The sequence below is a fragment of the Lindgomyces ingoldianus genome, assembly GCF_010093535.1.
Source record: "Lindgomyces ingoldianus strain ATCC 200398 unplaced genomic scaffold BDR25scaffold_10, whole genome shotgun sequence".
Classification (NCBI taxonomy): Eukaryota; Fungi; Ascomycota; class Dothideomycetes; order Pleosporales; family Lindgomycetaceae; genus Lindgomyces; species Lindgomyces ingoldianus.
Genome location: NW_022985171.1, coordinates 619,254 through 637,756, shown reverse-complemented (window position 1 = coordinate 637,756; position 18,503 = coordinate 619,254). Strand labels below are relative to the sequence as shown.

General features: G+C 49.5%; 6 protein-coding genes across 6 annotated transcripts; 3 read left to right on the top strand and 3 right to left on the bottom strand.

Annotated features, from left to right (window-relative positions):
* Positions 1-398: 398 nt before the first annotated feature.
* Positions 399-2,708, top strand: BDR25DRAFT_365935 (killer toxin alpha/beta; the record flags this gene model as incomplete). The annotated part of the gene is made up of 2 exons (XM_033696929.1): positions 399-1,003; positions 1,064-2,708. Coding segments are annotated over 2 exons (2,250 nt in total), but the record flags the coding sequence as incomplete, so codon positions are not given.
* A 2,465-nt stretch (positions 2,709-5,173) lies between these two features.
* Positions 5,174-7,801, bottom strand: BDR25DRAFT_365929 (acetyl-CoA synthetase-like protein; the record flags this gene model as incomplete). Its single annotated transcript, XM_033696928.1, has 6 exons — positions 7,466-7,801; positions 7,271-7,408; positions 6,941-7,212; positions 5,989-6,772; positions 5,569-5,890; positions 5,174-5,238 (listed from the first exon to the last, which is right to left on the bottom strand). Exons 1-6 carry the CDS (start codon positions 7,556-7,558, stop codon positions 5,174-5,176), a joined length of 1,674 nt encoding a protein of 557 aa, XP_033549607.1. The 5' UTR covers positions 7,559-7,801.
* Positions 7,802-7,920: 119 nt separating this feature from the next.
* BDR25DRAFT_302433 (MACRO domain-containing protein 1) lies at positions 7,921-9,179 on the top strand. The gene is made up of 2 exons (XM_033689792.1): positions 7,921-8,709; positions 8,762-9,179. Exons 1-2 carry the CDS (start codon positions 8,078-8,080, stop codon positions 9,018-9,020), a joined length of 891 nt encoding a protein of 296 aa, XP_033549606.1. The 5' UTR covers positions 7,921-8,077; the 3' UTR covers positions 9,021-9,179.
* Positions 9,180-10,766: 1,587 nt separating this feature from the next.
* Positions 10,767-12,904, bottom strand: BDR25DRAFT_283297 (amino acid transporter). Its single transcript, XM_033688037.1, has 7 exons — positions 12,705-12,904; positions 12,445-12,629; positions 12,318-12,397; positions 11,881-12,261; positions 11,804-11,827; positions 11,428-11,747; positions 10,767-11,371 (listed from the first exon to the last, which is right to left on the bottom strand). The coding sequence occupies exons 1-7, from the start codon at positions 12,846-12,848 to the stop codon at positions 10,946-10,948; spliced, it is 1,560 nt and encodes a 519-aa protein (XP_033549605.1). The 5' UTR covers positions 12,849-12,904; the 3' UTR covers positions 10,767-10,945.
* A 710-nt stretch (positions 12,905-13,614) lies between these two features.
* Positions 13,615-15,235, top strand: BDR25DRAFT_365918 (uncharacterized protein; the record flags this gene model as incomplete). The annotated part of the gene is made up of 6 exons (XM_033696927.1): positions 13,615-14,014; positions 14,065-14,163; positions 14,222-14,580; positions 14,627-14,694; positions 14,748-14,778; positions 14,842-15,235. Exons 1-6 carry the CDS (start codon positions 13,832-13,834, stop codon positions 15,233-15,235), a joined length of 1,134 nt encoding a protein of 377 aa, XP_033549604.1. The 5' UTR covers positions 13,615-13,831.
* Positions 15,236-16,887: 1,652 nt separating this feature from the next.
* BDR25DRAFT_353088 (uncharacterized protein) lies at positions 16,888-18,380 on the bottom strand (the record flags this gene model as incomplete). The annotated part of the gene is made up of 10 exons (XM_033695109.1): positions 16,888-16,927; positions 16,990-17,281; positions 17,305-17,327; positions 17,374-17,445; positions 17,486-17,663; positions 17,707-17,739; positions 17,790-17,867; positions 17,930-18,080; positions 18,156-18,270; positions 18,325-18,380. 10 exons carry the CDS (start codon positions 18,378-18,380, stop codon positions 16,888-16,890), a joined length of 1,038 nt encoding a protein of 345 aa, XP_033549603.1.
* Positions 18,381-18,503: the final 123 nt, after the last annotated feature.

Sequence of the window (18,503 nt, the reverse complement as noted above, 5' to 3'; positions counted from 1 at the left end):
CCGAAAGGATTTTAGTACCTGGGAGGCGGGGTTGTGCTACTTATTAACACTCTCCAGTGCATCAATTTGGCCCCCATCTAGTAGGTTGCTAGACTCTTAAGGTGTTTAGTCTGACATTTAATCACCACCTTCATCTTAACCCCAGCATGCTAATATTCTGGTATGCATTTGCTAGAGAGAAAGGGGATAGATCGAGCTTCGTCCGGTCTCCTACGTCCCCAAGGTGGGAAATTTCTCACCGAGGCTGGCAAGGCAATAGAGTGGCAGCTCATTTGCACTAGAGTCTCGGACGAGCCGTTCTATGATTGCCAAACTCCCACAGGAAGAGCGAAGTTAAGGCATCCAGACTTATTAAAAGTTCTAATCCGGCATTCACCCCCTAACGTCTCGAGTCAGTCATGGCAAGCCATTTTCTGCTCTTTTGGCTCTCCTGGTTCGGGTTGACAACAGCCGCTTGGAATGCAACAAATGCTACAAACTCTGATGGTCCCAACAATGGGTCAGCGCGTTATCTTCCATTGTTCGAAAAGCACTCCAACTCGACACCAAAATTCATCAATGTCACTGGAAAAACCGCCAATCCTTTGATAAAAGTGCTGCAGGACAAGAACCAACCCAGTCGTAGGAGAGATCTTCTAGATCTCTCGAAACGTGATCTACCCGAAGGAACCTGCGCACCAGGCACTCCATGCGTGAATGGGGCGTGTTGCAGTAAGACAGGCATTTGCGGTTTTGCTCCAGCGCAATGCGGCTCTGGCAATTGCATTTCGAACTGCAATGCAACTGCCCCCTGCGGTCAATACGCGAAGAAGGAAGATCAGCAATGTCCGCTGAATGTATGCTGTTCTGACTACGGATTCTGCGGCTCTACGGACCTCTTCTGTACAACTACTGGAGAACATCCATGCCAAAAGGGATATGGAAGTTGCGGTGACTCTCCACGACCATCTTGCGCTGGGGGAGATAGTACCTCGGAAAGAACTATCGGATATTATGAGAGTTGGTAAGTCATCGGTTTGCCAAGGCTCTTACCCTGAGGTGTATCTCGCTGAATATGGACAAGGTCAACCACTCGAGCGTGCGATAAGAGATCGCCGGAAGACATTGACCTGACCCCGTTTACGCATTTGAATTTCGCATTTGCCTTCTTCGACCCTAAAAGCTTTGAGATGACGCCCATGAGCTCTGGCGATTCGGACCTTTACAAACGATTTACCTCTTTGAAGTTAAAAAAGCCGGCATTGCAAACTTGGATATCAGTAGGAGGCTGGTCTTTCAATGATCCGACGAATGTACCAAATACACGGACCGCTTTCAGTGACATGGTTGCGACATCTAGAAGTCGCCAAGCATTCATTTCGAGTCTCGGTCGATTCATGCAAACATACAACTTCGATGGTGTCGACCTCGACTGGGAGTATCCCGCCGCGGATGATAGAGGCGGCGTAAAGGCGGATAAGACAAACTTTGTTACATTCCTGAAAGAACTAAGGTCAGCCTTTGGAAGCCGACACGGGATCAGCTTGACACTCCCAGCCTCTTACTGGTATCTCCAAGGGTTCGATGTAAAGGCTATCCAGAATTATGTCGACTGGATGAATATTATGAGTTACGATATTCACGGAGTCTGGGATAAAGGCAACAAGCATACCGGCCCATATGTGAAACCTCACACCAATTTGACCGAAATCGAAGAGGGCCTTGATCTGTTATGGCGAGCTGGGGTTGATCCAGCTAAGGTTGTCCTCGGTTTGGGTTGGTACGGGCGGTCGTTTACGCTGGCGAATCCATCGTGCAACACTCCAAATGGCGTATGTACCTTTTCGGAAGGAGGTACTCCAGGAGAGTGCACAAACTCGGCGGGCACCTTAACGAATGCAGAGATCAACCGAATTATTGCAAAAGGGGGTGTTCAGAAGGGGTTTGATCGTAAAGCAGCCGTGAAATGGATTACCTGGAATTCCAACCAATGGATCAGCTATGATGATGGAGAGACCATACAGCTGAAGATAGCTCACGCGAATAGTCGCTGCCTGGCAGGGAAAATGATCTGGGCCGTTGACCAGGACGATTCGCAGAGCTCCAGCGTCAACGACCTCCTAGGAATCGGTCCCGCAAATGGAATATCCGCCGACAAAGCGAAAAAGATCAAAGACCAACTAAATAATGCAACGCAGGCGGCCGCAGTAGCAAGCTCCTGCTACTGGACCTTTTGCGGAGGCGATTGCACACCTGGCTATTTTCCTGCCACTACCTCCACAGGTCAGATCGCCGGGGTCCAGCGTGACACTGAATGTCCTGCGGACAAGCCAACAACCCTTTGCTGTGCCCCGGGAACTAGCATGGGCAAATGCCAATGGGATGGCTGGCGAGGCGTTGGGCTATCCTGCGCCCCGGTATGCACTGACTCTTCGGCGACGATAGTGGCGCGCAACACAAACTCCAGAGATCAAGACTGTAACGGCGGGTACCAAGCGTACTGCTGTAGTGGATTTGTCCCATCTTCAAAAACCAATACAGGGAATCTTGGGCTGATCGGTCAAGGTGGAGTGAGCAAGCGTGATCGCCGTGGAGTCCGAGGGGGTTTCCTTGGTGGGATTCTGGGTGCTACTTTCTGCGCGGAGCTTGTAGCTGCTGCTAACGCAGTTCTGGCCTTCTTTACTGCTGGTCTATCTCTCCTCGGTATTCCAGCTGAGTATGCGGCATGCGTGGCAATTGGCAGTTTGATTGGATTCATTGCATCAGGAATCCTGGGGATGCTACAACCATGGCCTCGGCCTATCTCCCCACCTGCTGGCAGGAATACCGGCGTTCCAGTGCCAGGCAAGAAAATCGGCCAATGGGAAGTGCTGAATTTTGGTTCCGCGATGAAGAGTACTACAAGCTGCGACTGCACAGTCACCTACACTTGCAGATACGGGAAGTCCTGGGATGAAGTCTGCGATAATCAAAGATGGGCTATCGACAAGGGGCTCCACGGAAACACAGTATATCATTACCAAAAGCGAGGAAAGGACAGCCAATACTCCAAGAAAGAATGGAAACCCCAGCACTCTGGATACCAGAAAGAAGCCCAAAAACCTGTTAACAAAGTCGCTCGATGCCAGGTTGACGAGTTTCCTATGGGATCTTTAAGGGAAGGACGGATACCGAATCCACAAATCTGCCGTTTGGTCAATGGTCCAGCCAATGGCAGGCAAGGCAATGACTTTAGTGCTTGGAAAGCAGCTGTTTGGGAGCCGTGTAGCTTATATCGAGACAAGGTCTGCAAAATCAAGGATCCGGAGCCTCCAATTACTTGGGCGTTCGATCCTAGTAATCCAAGACCAAATGAAAAGACAGATGGCAAGCATTTTATCTACGCATATGGGGTAAGGAACTTTCTTGCAAACAATTAGCATCGCTAACCTGGAGATCCAGTTTGAACCACAGACGGCGGGGTCATTGTGCTTTGGTAAGGGACCTGGCAGTTAGCGTAAAGCCCCGAGCTAACACATGCAGCGACGTTCTCATTCGAATCCAATAAGCAGCAATATGTGTCTACCGTTTTAGACCATGGGTTCCGTGCGCTTAACAATGATCCGTACGTTCATCGCCTTAACTGGCAACCTAACCATTTACTTACAAATCTAAGCATGTTCGGAGGGCCCTACAACTATCCTCAGCAAAATTACAAGACAGACCCAGCGAAAGCCAAGGGTGCATACCCAACCAATATCAATGACACCCCCTGGTTAAAACGCAGAGTGGTCGAGGCTGTGCTAATGGGAAACCTGTCGGAGTCTGTGCTTGAGGAAGTCAATAGACCGAATAATGATGGCAAGGTAGATTGCGATGCCTGCGACATCGTAGTTGATGATGTGGAGAGAGCGACGTATATCAACCCTACATATGTTTCGGAACAAGCGGAGCTGCAGCCCACGAGAGCAAGGACCTCGACAACACTCGAGGCGATCTCGGGAGCAACGCGCACGCAGCATTCTAAGGCGAGAGTTGGACATGAAAGAAGAGGTCCGCTACAAACGGCGGCTGAAGAGGGAAAGGAAGCCTTGCGAGCTTATTTGTATGGTGTTTGAGAACATAGCTTTCCTATACAGGTCTTAATGCCGAGGAAGCCAAATGCACTGGTACCACAGAAATGAAGCGATAAGAATGAAAGTTCAAACGAAAACACAAACTTGAGGCCCTCGAGTTTGCCCATTCAGCTGTACACTTTACGGAACCTTCAGCCTTCAGCCTCTACCTTTTGTTGTTAATGATCAAGAACTTTTTGCTCTCCTCGATGAGTCTCGAGAAGGCGGGGCATCTCTGATACAAGTGGCAAAACGTCAGCCTTTTACCAAACACAGCAGAAGAATATATATAGGTGGATAAAACGTACGCGCAGCAATCACGAGCACGCTCTCTCTTTATTCCTACTAGACAAGAGTATACATGGGACCAGTATCTCGATTGCTTTCCGCCTAGCCAACTTACGGAGGTGCGCATGGACGGCCCTAAAGAATGCTTTTAGTACCTCATAGAGAGAGTAAGAGCGAGAGTTGCCCACAGCAACGGTCGAGGAGCAGTCACGGCATATAGTTTGACAGATATTATTTCCGCCTTGACGGATACTGTGGAAAACATAAAGTGCCAAAGAAGCAATTTTATAGCAAATGCGTAGTAAGAGTCGTTGATTTTATTCTTCACAGTCATTTTTCCTTATCTTGTGACCTCGAGTCCGTAAAAGAGGAGAAGGAGACTTGTGGGCCAATGGTAAGGATTTTAGCTACCGCGCAGGGCTGAGAACTGTGAGATTGTTCGGCTAAAGTTTGTGACACGACATCAACTTTGAGTGAGTAGGCTTATAGAAGCCGGATCTCTGCCCCGTGTCGCTGGAGGGTGTCCATTTTATTTGCAGGGGGAGAAAGCTGACATAGAGGTACTGCGTTAGAAATTCAAAGTCTATTCGCACCTCAAGGTAGAGAACTATAAGACTATTCTGCGATGTTTCTTAGCCAGATAACTTCTACAACTCTTCCAGTTCTTAGCCCAACTCTTAATAGCGGACTGAACGGCATATTAATTCGCTCGAGGGGAGAGAAGACATTGGCGTCGTGGATACTATTACACAGCAAAAGAGTAAGCGAATTTAAGACACGGAGAGCTGGGGATCTCACGTCCATAAGGTCATCTAGATTTTTTGAGAACTAGACATAGCATCATTTGGTATACATTTTACTGGCCCGAGGCAATGTTCTGGGAATAGTGGTAATAAATAGTCAGAGATAGATGACATAGTGCATAGTCCTATACCTTTTAGTTCGTGCTGAGAACGGAGAAGTGGAATGATCGCCTCGAAGTTTTTATAGGAGAGAGCGGGTATGCTAGGGAGATAAGTACGTTTGCCGGTTAGAAGGGGGTTTATGTACTCTTGCAGGGAGGGAAAGGTGGCCCTAAGGTGAGTAATTAGATAACCTGTACACCTTGCTTTTCCCTTCCAACGTTCCAAGATTCGACGAGTCTAGAAGTGATCAATGCATAAAACCCCACCGCCTCCCTTCTTAACCCCTGGTCTTCAAAGCTTACTCCCCACCTCCCTCCCCGCCCACTCCCTCAATGTTCTCTTCAAAATCTTGCCACTCGCCGTTTTCGGAATACTCTCCACAAATCTAACTCCCCCATCAAGTCTCTTATACTTCGCCAGTCGTTCGGCTGCAAACGCGATCACATCCTCTTCAGTAAGATCATTAGTATCATCACGTTGAACAACGTACGCACGGGGAAGCTGGATATCGCGCGTCGGCACTGATATCCCGATCACGCCTGCGTCGACGATTGACGGGTGTGAGAGGAGAACGGCCTCGAGCTCGGGGGGTGCAACTTGGAAACCGCGGACTTTGATTAACTCCTGTGGAATTCTTAGCCTGGTACTATCTTCAAAAGAAGGTCGAAGAAGGGGCGGAACGCGTAGGATTTCAGGGAAGCACGAGTGATGTGAGGAATTACCTTCTTCCGGTCAACAATATACCACTTCCCGCCCTCATCTACAAAACCTATATCTCCAGTATGAAAATACCCCTCCTCATCCCAGTCCCTAGCATTCGCTTCCGGGTTTTCGAAATAGCCTCGCGTGATCGTCGGACCGCGAATACAGATTTCCGCCCTGATATTCGGCGCACTGACATCCTTCCCAAGCTCATCTACTAATTTGATATCAAGGTTTGGTATCAACCTGCCCACGCTCCCAGTGGCGTCGTGCTCAGAGTGGGGGAACATTGTCGCTACACACGAGCATTCTGTCATACCCCACACCTGTGTAAAAGGTGCTTCGGGAGCGAGAAGCTCTTTGAATTGAGCTTGCGGGACTTTGTCTAGTGGTGCGGCCCCACAGGCGGCTAAGCGCACGCTTTTGAGACTATATTTTTTGCTCAGCGGGCTCATGATGATGCTGATAACTATCGGCGGCACGATAAAACACAACTCAGTAATGCGGTATTTTTCATGATATGCGAGAAAGGCCTCTAGCTCAAATCGCCGCATCATGTAGGTCGTGTGTCCGGCGCGCAGGGGTGCGATGAGTGCTGGTGGTGTGGTGGCCATGTGGAAGAGAGGGAGGGAGACGAGGCGGCTGATAGGGTAGGGTCGGGGTTGTGTCTCGAAGACGAGAGTGTATTGGGCGATGATATTGTAGTGTGAGACCTGGACGGCCTTGGGGAGGCCGGTGGTGCCGCTGCTGAAGAAGAGCATGGCGGTTGTCGTTTGGGATTCTGTGGGGGAGCTGAAGCGGGCCCTAGTTGGGATTGCGATGGTTAGATGTGTCACGGGACATGATTAGGGTAGGTGTGGAGTGTTAAGCTTCTCGCTGGAATTAGAGAGAAGGCAATGAGGGGCCCAGTTTCTGCTGTAAACCCGACATGTCATAGGTGGGCTCGGGAATTGTTGATGGGTTAGTACATACCATTCTGCTTCTCCATGGTCAAGTAGCGTCTTGTAAGACTTGAAGCCTTCAGGAATGTCCTGACCCGAATGATCAAAAATAAATATCTTCTCCTTTGGCAAATCGTGCTTCGCGTCCAGTACCGGCTTTAAAATCTCCGGTTCACAGATAAAAAACTTCCCATGCGTGATGTTGACATGGTGGGCGATCTCGTACGCCGTGTAACTGGGATTCGTACCAGTGTAGACACCCCCTGCTGCGACGATCGCAAAGATTAGGATCGGATAGTGAAGCTGGCATGATTAATATGTGTGGTCGAAAAAGGAATAAGGTGAGAGCAAGCCCGCTTACATGGTTGAATGAGGATACTACGACACAATCACCTGGCTGTAGGCCATTTTTACGTAAGCCGGCTGCAAACTTGCAGATGAGCGTGCGAGCTTCGCGGCCAGAGACTGATCGTTGCGGATTCGAGGCATCGATCCAGAGCTGCGACTGTCGGTTTCAATTCAAACAGACTGGAAGGACTACTGTGTAAGAACGCACAGGCTGATCGAGGTCGTATTGGGGATTGTCAAAGCACCAAGATAGAATGTCTTGGGTAGGTATGTCGACCTGCGTCTTTGAAAGGAATGGCATGATCGCTGAATTCTAGGGAGAAAGAAAAAGACAAACCAAGAAAAGAAAAGAAAAGAAGACACGATGAACCGGGACGCATTTACGAAGCTTTATACGTAGTTACCTAACTAATCCGTAGATTTGCGAAAGATGGAGGGTCTGATGCATTAGCGGGTCATGTCAGACTGGCGCGCTATCCCGGGCATCAGATAGTAGCTCTCGGCGAGCATTACCCTCGGCCAGCTAAGCCACCTAGGAAGAGCATTTTGAATACGATATTGGAGGGGTGATTTCTCGCATTTTGTTCGAAAGACGGGGAAGATTGAAGATGTCCGGGCGAAGGTGGGGTGGGGGAAGTGGCCCAAGCTCCCCCGCTTCCCAGGCCTGTCGGGAAACTCTCAGCTGCACCCAACGCCCACAACGCCATTGCCCTTTCCTTGCCTGTATATGCTCCTTCATCTAACACGAAATTGCCTCCCCCGAACCTCAACCTGTAGGTTCCCTCCACGGACTCGCTCTTTCCACCACCGTCGCCGCAAAATGGCCGACGCGATCCCCCTCTCCGAAATCCCTACTCTCTCGCTCCTCTACAAGATCAATAAAATAGCACCCTCCCCCGACCTCGACCCCTCGACCCTCCCCACCCCCTCCGCAGCCTACAACGATAAGATCTCCGTCATTCGCCAAGACATCACCGTCCTCGCCGTCGACAGCATCGTCAACGCAGCCAACAACTCCCTTCTCGGTGGTGGCGGCGTCGACGGCGCCATCCACTGCGCCGCAGGCCCTGAGCTCCTCGACGAGTGCGAGCTCCTCGAAGGCTGCGACACCGGCGATGCGAAAATCACCAACGGCTACGATCTCCCCGCGAAGAAGGTAATTCATGCTGTTGGGCCGATATACTGGGATAAGCGGGCGGCTGGCAAGCACACGACGTTGCTGAGCGGGTGCTACAGGAGGAGCCTGGAGCTGGCGGTCGAGAATGGGTTGAAGAGCATTGCGTTTTCAGCCTTGAGTACCGGCGTCTATGGGTATCCGAGCGGTGAGGCGAGCGAGACGGCCTTGGCAACTGTGAGGCAGTTCATGGATGAGGGGAAGGCGGATGACATGGACAGGATTATTTTCTGCAATTTCATGCAAAAGGATGAGGATGCCTATTTCGAGAATATCCCGTAGGTTTTGGCGAGTGAGAGCTGAGGAAGCCTTGTTAATCGGCGTGCATAGGAGATTCTTCCCGCCTGTCGTCGCTGAGCCTGAGAACGCTGATGAACCCGGGAAGGAAAAATCGACTGACGAGACCGAGCTTGCTGCTAAGCTTCCTGACGTGCCGACCGAGGAGCCGAAAGATCCTGCCGAGCCATTATCGAAGAAACAGAAGACTGAGGCTGCTGAGGAGGAATTCGTAGCCGTAGATAGGGAGAAGACGGAGGAGGCGGAGGAAGCAAAACAGAAAGAGGCTGAGGCCCCGAAAGCAGACCTCTGAGTTCTATCACGATTTATGGAAAGTATGCATAGTCTGTGTGGTTGACGGATTGGCGTTTCGGGTGACAGCACCCTCATAGACTATACCCTCGGTCTGGCCGCTGCAATAACAGATTATTGGCCCCAAGTATTTCCGTCTCTTCATTCACGAAGACTTCTGCACAGAGGGCTTTTTGATGGGTCGGTCTTGAGTGCAGACGATATTCCAATTATAATGATGTTAGGCATTACTACGCTATTGTATTGTCTGCTGCCCCTTTTACGGCCCGAAACATTACAATCCCCACGCTCTGCAAATTTAACAACGCACTCCTCCCCAGTACATGTTGAGTCGTCGTAGGACGAGATTGTGCGTCTTTCGGTCCATATCTAGTTTCGTAATCGGTTTTTGTGTGAGAACACTACCGAAGTCCCATAAGAGCGAATATCATCGCCAGTCATTCCAGTTTCCATGGGGTAAAATGACACATGTAAATCACGTGACTGTATGTCCTCCTAGAAGCCGGTTCTTTGGAGCCTCATTGGTAGGGTATAAATTCCACGAATACGGGAACATAACCTAATCCATTTTACCTCCAAGAACTCGGCTTTCTCTTTCCTTATCGAAAACTCAGCTCACTAGACATCATTGTAGAGCCCACATGTAAGGCAAAATAATATTCTACACGCGAACCCACTGTCGGTAGATTATTCGTACCCTTTTGGTTGTGAGGGCGAGCCCCGTCCTTATACCACATACTAGATTCTAATACATGAAACAGAGCAACCTCATGGTCTAGAAACTCTCTGCACGCTGACGTATGACCTCCTTAGGCTCTCGTTTTGGGTCAGTTGTTCTCGGTATTAATTGACTCAGTTCCGAAGGTCTTTCTCAACGAACCATCAAAACTGCCGTACTATACTTCGATGAGGTCGAAGAATAGATCCCTCTCATGACGCTTCCTTTGCATTGAAGTCATCGACAACTCTCTCGGCCTACTTGGTAGAACAACTACCAATTTAGCTCTGTCTCTGCACATTAACCCTCCTTCCATGCTGAGATACACAAGACTTTGATTCCAGTAGTCGGTCTGAAACATGGCTTGATAACACCTAAAACTCAAGGAATGTGTTCTGTTCCGTCGCAATACTCTCTACCTTAAATCCCGAACTTTGCAAGTACCAAAATCCTCCGAATGCCATAGCTTGAGCCCTAGATACCAAAGTGAACACACCAAGTTCATATGAGAACAAACATCCGACAGCCACCGAAAATGGATTCAATTACTTCTAGCTCCAGCAAAGCCGACGTCGCTTGTGTAAATGCTGGAATGTCTCCTCTTCAAACACAGGCAGAGACTCTCATTAAAAGAATTAGAACTAAATATATTAAAGACTTCGACCACGTGCGAAATTTACAAAATGAGGTTGCACAACATCACATGCTTGCTCGGTATTCCCCTGGGAAAATGCACATGCCAGAGCACGGGGTTCCATGAGCGAACATTTACACCAAGTTAAGAGTGGGGCACTCGATTGCCATGGGCTTTAAATTACAGATCTTTCCACAAAATGGGAACATGGTTTGATGTGCCAAAGGATCAGAATTCGGATATCCACGTGCGGTCATTAAAATACCAGTGATGATGATAAAGATAATCAATGTTTGGGATTCCTGGTTGTTTTGTGAAGCCCCACCCCCTAAACTGGAAAGGGGTGAATTACGTGACTCTGGCTGGGATAGAACACCGGGGAGACATGTAGGAGGGTGCTAAATGGGCTCTATGTATCTACACATCACCCCCGTCGTGCTCGACCGTCTATAGGTCTCACCAGCGCTTAATCTGGCCACTTTCTATGTCATTTCGTACGGCATCATCCTTCCAACATTTACCCCGATGTTTCCATTGCCTCTTTGCCCACCATATTCCCCCCTCCACACACGCATTATTCATACCTCGTGACTGGCATCTGAAACCTCGTCCTCCCACTAATAAACCAATCCGCCAACGCCAATGCCACCACAACTCCAAAAATGGGTCCCGCATAATTCATGTTATCCTTCGTAACCGGCAAAACCTGCGGAAGTGGCATCCAAATAACCACGAAAATGACATAACAAAGGCCAAAGACATTCGCCGGGATTCCCCACTTTCCAAGCTTAAAGGGGCCGTAGGGGGGTGGCGGACCGCGGAGACGGCGGAGAAGTATGAAGAAGATGGGGAAGAAATAGGAGATATAGATGGCAAGGGCTTGGAGGGCAATGAGTGCGTTGAAGGCTGCGGCGGAGGCAATGTAGATTAAGGAGAGGAGAGTTACGATGCTGCCGACTAGGAGGAGCGCATTGACGGGAAGTTTGAGGGTTGGGTGGACCTAATCGCCGGACGTTAGGTTTATGGGGTGCAGGGATGGCTTGGGGGTGAACGTACGTAGGAGAAGAAGTTATGGAACGGAAGGCCCTTGTCGCGAGCAAACACCCATACCAAACGCGATACCGATGCGAAGATATTGAAAAGCGCAAAAAACATGATCACGCAGATCAGGCTTACTAGGGTGTTAGTGGCAGCCTTGGAGCCGGTGGCACCGTAAAGGACTTGGAGTAAAGGAAGGGGGGAAGAATAAAGGGGATCGAGAGGGCCGATATAGAAGAGGAGAACGGTTACGAAGATGAACATCATGAGAGAATTGAAGACACATGCTAGAATGATGCTTCGTGGTACTCTCGTATGCACTTTCTTAACTTCGTCGCCTATAGCTTAGCGTTAGCATATTCAGCGCTAGAGATTGTGATAGGGTTTGTTTTACTCATATGAAGAACACTGTCAAATCCTGCAAGAATGCTTGGTCAGTTGGGTCAGATAGTAGGGTGCTAGAGTTCCTACCGGATACAGAAAAGGTCAGGGTGAGCAGTCCCAGACCCCACGATACACCCGCATTGTTCCAACCAGTTTGGTCCCAAGTAAGAGTCTTGAACACAAATTCTGGACTACTCCGCGGTCCGAAGACGATCAACACGATGACCATAACGAGGAAGAGAACAATGTGTAGTACACCACCAATGATTTCAAAAGCATCGAGGAGCTTGCGGAACCACAGGTTGAAAACAAAGGGTACGATAATGGTTGCGATCATGATCAGGCTTGTATGCCAGCGCTCCGGCACATACGACTCATTGTTGAAGATTGCAAGAGATGTAATCATATTTGCGAGAATACTTGGTGGCCCGCTGCAAGCAAAGCACCATGCCGAAACGGTAATCCATCCTTTGTGCAGCCTTAGTATCAGTACAGCTACTTGAATGAGGGCGAGGAGAGCTTACCTTGCAACAATCCCCAGAAACGCTTACCACGCGGCGCGAGGTTAGCTGTCCAGCGATATTGGGCCCCAACAGTCGGATCGCTACAGAGCCTTAGTGAGTTGCTAATTGGCAATTGGTTGGAACTTACATCGAAGCTAACTCGGCCAACGAGGACCCCACAGCCACTACCCCAATGCTAGCCAAGATTGAGCCATAGAACATAGCGGCTGGGCCGCCATTATACAAAGCGAATTGAAAGGTAACGGCAAAAGACTCCCATGAAGCTAGGAGAATGAACCCAAAATTGAAGATGGAGGATAAGTTGATGTATCGCTGAGAAAATTGTCAGAGGTGAGTTTGGGGATGCATTGCGGCGAGCACAGCAGGTTGGCAGGGGTAGGGACGAACCTCGAGGGAATGAATATGCGGTTGTGATCCACCAGAGGCCTTTTGGGACTGCACAACAAGTGTCTTCTCACCATGGCCGGAGCTGTTTTCGACTTCCTCGAGATCAGACGTCACCTGCATGTCGGTGTCTTTGTTCAAATCCATCCTTCAGGGTCTAAGAACGGGGGTTATGGAGGAGGGGAAGAAGGGCAACGGGCGATATGAAGGAGAGCAGCAGAGACAGGAAAGCCCCACAAACCGAGAGCTCTTAGAGATACGGGCCGACAGGCTTCAAGCGAGCTATGCCGCAGGAAAGAAGACATGCGTTCGAACCAAGCTGTCGGAGCGCATACCTGCACGCGAGAGGTTAGGATGCATGCAGGGCGTAAATCTCATCCATTTGTACGAGGCGAGCATCCTTCCTTGTCTCTTTGGCCTTCGCAGACGACGCAAACTGACTCTCGTATGGATACACAGTCCAATCAGCGCACAAATCCTTCAGAGACTACCTTTCAGCGCTTACAATGTTGGGACATGGATCCACGGAGGCTCGAAAGCGGGCTTTTCGAAAGACCTTGGCTGGCGACAAATGCATCCTCGATTTGAGGTCTCGTTCAAATAGGCTTGCGGGTCCCTTGTTCCCCGCTCGTCGGCTACCCGCTGCCATTGGACTTCGCTTTTTGCGGCGCACTACCCTCGCACGGCTCGCCCAGAGAATCCCGAAACGAACCTGGCCCGGGTGATCAGGATGCGAGCGGCCCAACAGGAATACAAGGGTGAGGGAAAAGCCGTACGGCACGGCCCTGCTCGTTAGCTACCTCCAATGTGGGCTGAGACGTTGTCGCTCGTGCTGGCTTGTCGCGTGTGGCTCCCCCTTCAGACAATCACCTTGTTGTTCTCTCAACCAATGCACCGGGACTGGCTCGAGGAATGCTTGTCATTCACTGACGACACGACGCACTTGCCAACCTGCAAGGAGCTTTCGTGGGCCAAAACGCAACTTTGCATTCGAAGGAAGGGAATATTTGGTGGCTGTCGAACCGAATGCTCTTAACTTTCCCCGTTGCCATCGGCCTTGATTGCCGTCGTCTTGCCAGACCCTCATGTGATAGCCCCTCTATCGTTCCCTCTTTCATATTCGGAGTGCAATGGACTCGAGTGGTGCTGAACCTGGCCACCGCAATGCTCCATCTTCTCGCGGCGGAATCGTGCTCGTATCGTTGTATTCCTGGACATGCGTTACGATCGGTGTAGCAGCCGCACGATTCATCATTGGACGCCTTCATAGGGTGAAATTTGGCTTTGATGATGCGACGGTTGTCGCTGGGAGTGTGAGAAATTTTGATCTGGGTGGTTGCTACCGCTGACATCCACTCTGTAGACCATCTACATTGGAGCCACCGTGTGTTGGCACCTGGCAGTCAATAATGGGCTTGGGAAACACTCCTACGAGACAGAATCTATAACAGATTACTTCAAGGTCAATCTCTCCTTGCCCTGATTTCTGTGGGCTATCATACTGACCCATAGTCTACCAGTTCTCCTACACTGCCCAATTACTCCAAATTGCCGTTATGGGCCTCGCCAAGCTCTCATCAGGATTCTTAGTTGGACGAGTGGTACCTCAGACTCGCCAGAAGAATATTGTGCTCTTTGGAACTGTGGGCTTCTGGGCGCTTTTCTCTCTACCCGCGTTTGCCTTCCAGTGTTCATTCCCAGCTCCTTGGGTGTACGATAATTCCAGGTGTTCACACGGAGGACTGCTGTATACCGTAATCGCCCTAAATATTATTTCCGACCTCGTCCTCAGTGCGTGGATCTTTCCGGTTCTTCATGGCCTTCAGATGAATACGGTAAGACGGGGAACATTGGCCGTGTTATTTGGTTCCCGAGCACTGTATGATTCAGAATCCCAACAGATAACCCCCACTGACTCTATCCAGAGTGCCGGTAGCATCTATTGCGCAAATATGGGCCGCTGCGAAAGCCATGAAGAGTCAAGATCCTACATGTGAGTTTTCCCCTCCACGCTAATGTCTTTATATACTTACGTGCATGTGTGAGGGGACGGGTTCGAGTTGGCGATTATGTATCAGTACGTTGCCATATCCCTGATCGATGATGCAGTAAACAAGAGAAATGACTGATAAATTATCAGGATAGTGACAAGCCTCTCACTCATTGTCGCCAGCCTCCCGCGCATCAAGCGCTTCCTGAGCAGCGCTGGCACTGGAATTTCCAACGCCCGGGTTCACGACGGCGAGCTCGCCACGTCTATCCCGCTAAAATTTCGAGGAGGGTCACAAAGCGGTGGAGAAACTCTGAAGCTCACTCCTTCGAATTCGGGAAAGTTCACAGCGACGGTGGTGTCCGGGAAGAGCAATAAGAAGGAGAAAGGAAGAGCACACCAGGAGTGGCATAAGTTTGTATCGATGGGAAGTACACAAGACGAGCACACGAGTACATCAAGTCTCTTCGAGAATCCAAGAGGGGTGATGCTCCAGCAAGAAGTGACCGTTCAGGTGGAAAACAGCGATAGGGGCGAAGTTTGAGGATTTCATTTGGATACCCGGTTAGCATCATGCGACAACAGATTATAGAAAATATGGCATGGGCCTTTCAACACCCAGTACAACGGACCATTTCGCTGAAGATGCTCCAGCGGCCAATATTCTTCCGATTTGCAAAGAAAGTCAAAAGTCGTCAATAGTCCAGCGCAAGCGCTGTCCTAGCTGACTGCCTTGAGAGAAGCTCAGTACCCAAGCGGAGAGAGATAGTCCTCACGAAACACATGATTCGCTTGGCTCGGTTGTGAAGCCAGCGCCCACTCTGGATTCTACCGGAAAGATAGATAGGAGACGGGCGGCATATAGACGGGAACGAATGGTGATGATGTGGGAACAAAATTTGACTCTGCATGTCATATCACACCTTCCGTTATCGATAATCCTAGTGGCGAGTCATGAGCCATGATACAGCCACCTCATCCAATTGGATATCAATCTTAGTACCAGCCTCTTACTTCATACTTGCTCCGAACTCCCTTTTTCAACTCCTATATCTGAGTTGTCGTAAGCAGTTAAAAAAATTGCTGATGCGCGGAGGGAGAGCAAAAATCTACCCAAGCCGAAATTCTTGAGTGTCTTCAATTGGCTTGAAAAGGCGCAGCGGAGGGCAGCACAACCTCCGTGGCACGCCGTAGAATTCACCGATTCCCTCAACTACTGCTTGAGAGATGATACACACCATGAAGCCGCAGGAAAAGCTCGATCCCTACGCCTATGATCACCCACCTTGAAAAAGCCAACCCAGATTCAATGAACGACTCTAATATGCTCACATCAACTCAACAATGTACGAATGAAAAGCTATTTTGAAGGCAACTATTACAGAACAACATATAAGGTGGCGAACGGCACGTTGAGACATGTTTATGATGAAGCTGTGAGCAACTCGCATGAGTACCTGCAACCCCCACGAGAACGACAAAAAATACGGGGCTTCCAACACGTCTCAGGCTGTGAGGCTTGTAATCCGAGACAAACCATCGAATCCGGTAACTCGAAGATTAAAGTTTCGTTAAAATTGCAGACCAACCCAACCAGGGCGAAGGAACGGGCCGAAAGTTACAGCATTGCAGAAGGATCGCGGAAGCGGGTTCATCCACTACGGATGTCTTAATTTATTGGATTGCGGTCGGGGAGAGGATTCGGGGCGAGAAGGCCGTTCGCATACCCTGGTAGTTTTGAGCTCCGATCTCCGGGTCCTTCAAGTTTTCGCCTGAGCACACTGCATAACACGAACAGCCGTTAGTTGCAAATATAGTTGTTGCAGCGGAGTATGCTAGAAATAGTACGACACCTATTATTGCTGTGTGGCGTCTAGGCTCTTCTGGATTCCTTCTTCAGATGCGACGTAGAAGTTCTACCTTTCAGCGCCTTGCAAACCACTATCTCTTCATGCCATTGAGAAAGAGCTAGAACCTTGTCCAATTCAATCCCTTAAATTTTCGAGTCGAATCCCCAGTGCCAGGTACCGCTCCGTCCGTTTCTCCCAAAACCCAGGTCATGAAAGATTACGGGGAAGTGCCTAGGCAGCTCCAGCGCAGCGCATGTTCCCCAATGTCTAGCTAACACAGTCGCTCTCTAATATAATCCCTGCTTTTATGGAGCATTTGCCGGGATCGGACATGCCATGAAACTATTCACTCACGTTTGACGCCGATAGCCGTCAACGTATGCTCGCTTCTAACCCCGAAACACTCTAGGTAAAATAGTGTTCTGGTAATTTGGAGAGCTTAGAGAACTAGTGGGAACGGTTTCCATGTGGCTCCATCGGCCTCGGTTGTCCCACCATGGCTAAAGGCACCCATGGGAATCTCCCACGTTTTCGGTTTTTAGCCTTCGCCGCATACATGCTAGCGGCCCACATGTGGATCCTGGCGACAAGCAAACCTTGGAACTGGAAGGGCACCACGCTAAACTGCTCCAAGTCGGGTTGGGAACCGTAACCAAACCTCAAGTTCTCTATGTTGACAACTGACACAAATCCGTCTTCAACCATACTAGGATGTTCCTTCGAACAGCTTCCAGAATGATCTATGTCTGCTATTGTGCAGCACCATAAGCAAACCCACTAGCCTCACTATTCATTCACTCACGGTGATGCCAGAATACTTAAGGAAACTCACCATTCAAACTGCGCAGCCTCATATGCGGACTTGCCATCTTTCACGACCCTCCCAAGTTGAAGTAACGGAAAGCTACGAGGAAGCACAATGCAGAAAGCCTTAGGACTTTCACTCTTTCCCTAAAGTGCTGGAATAATTTCCACCGCAACTAGTAAAGGATCCAACACGGACCGTTTTCATCGGCACTTCTTCCTTCCTCATACTACACTGCTGCTCTATCACGCAATGGCCGACTTCGGCTCCCAGCCTTTCCGTTTCCTCAATATTCCTAAGGACATTCAGCTCATGATCTACAGGACCCCCCGGAAATGATCATGTTTAAACCCCTGACACTTGAAGAGGGAAGTTTCTTATGTCTGGAGCGCACTGATCTCATCGCCCGTCGAAAGAGACAGCGATCCTAACCACCTGCTGACAGAAGTGAAGGGTATCATTGAGCTTACTATTCGCAATTGGGTGCATAAAGGAAGAGTTAGAGCGGTGACGAATATGAACTGTGCTTCATTACGAGTGCTTTTCTAGACAAAGTTATTTGGAAATATGGTGTCCTGGTGACGGACTTTGCCAAGGTCACGAAAGATTTCTATGAGCATGCGGTTGCCAAGAGTGAGGATTGGTGGAGGTGGTAACAAGAGTATGAAATTATTCTGGATGGGAGTGACGTCGGAAAACCCCAAAACATCATCGTAGAGGATGTGACGGAACCACTATCAGTGTATACGGTAGTGACCACTATCCGACCTAAGATTAAGACATCTCATATCACTAGCAAGTAAATATACCCAGGCCGTCATCGACTTAGATGACGATGCACCTGTGAAAGAGGAGAAGCAATATCCATTGTCCACCACAAAGGCTAGATCATGCCAAAGCTTCAGTCGCTCTTGAACAAAGATGCTAGATATTTCGCCTACCTTCAGCAAAGCATCTCTTAGAACCCATGAAGACTACCTCAATGGCCCAAGTCGGCTGCCAGACTCATAATCCCTTCGGCATATTAAATACATACTTAGGCTATGGCAATGCATCCGCGTAGCGATGAGCCGTGAGAGAGCGTCATCTTAGTGGCTAAGTTCAAGTAGCTCATATTCAATCTCTCACACTTTGGCATATCGAAGGGGCTATGGGTC

Coding starts and splice junctions, on each gene's coding strand:
- BDR25DRAFT_283297 (XM_033688037.1), bottom strand. CDS start 12,848: ATGGATTTGAACAAAGACACCGACATGCAGGTGACGTCTGATCTCGAG. Junction 12,398..12,444: donor TTGGCCGAGTTAGCTTCGAT/GTAAGTTCCAAC, acceptor AAGGCTCTGTAG/CGATCCGACTGTTGGGGCCC. Junction 11,748..11,803: donor TGACAGTGTTCTTCATATGA/GTAAAACAAACC, acceptor GCTAAGCTATAG/GCGACGAAGTTAAGAAAGTG.
- BDR25DRAFT_302433 (XM_033689792.1), top strand. CDS start 8,078: ATGGCCGACGCGATCCCCCTCTCCGAAATCCCTACTCTCTCGCTCCTC. Junction 8,710..8,761: donor GCCTATTTCGAGAATATCCC/GTAGGTTTTGGC, acceptor CGGCGTGCATAG/GAGATTCTTCCCGCCTGTCG.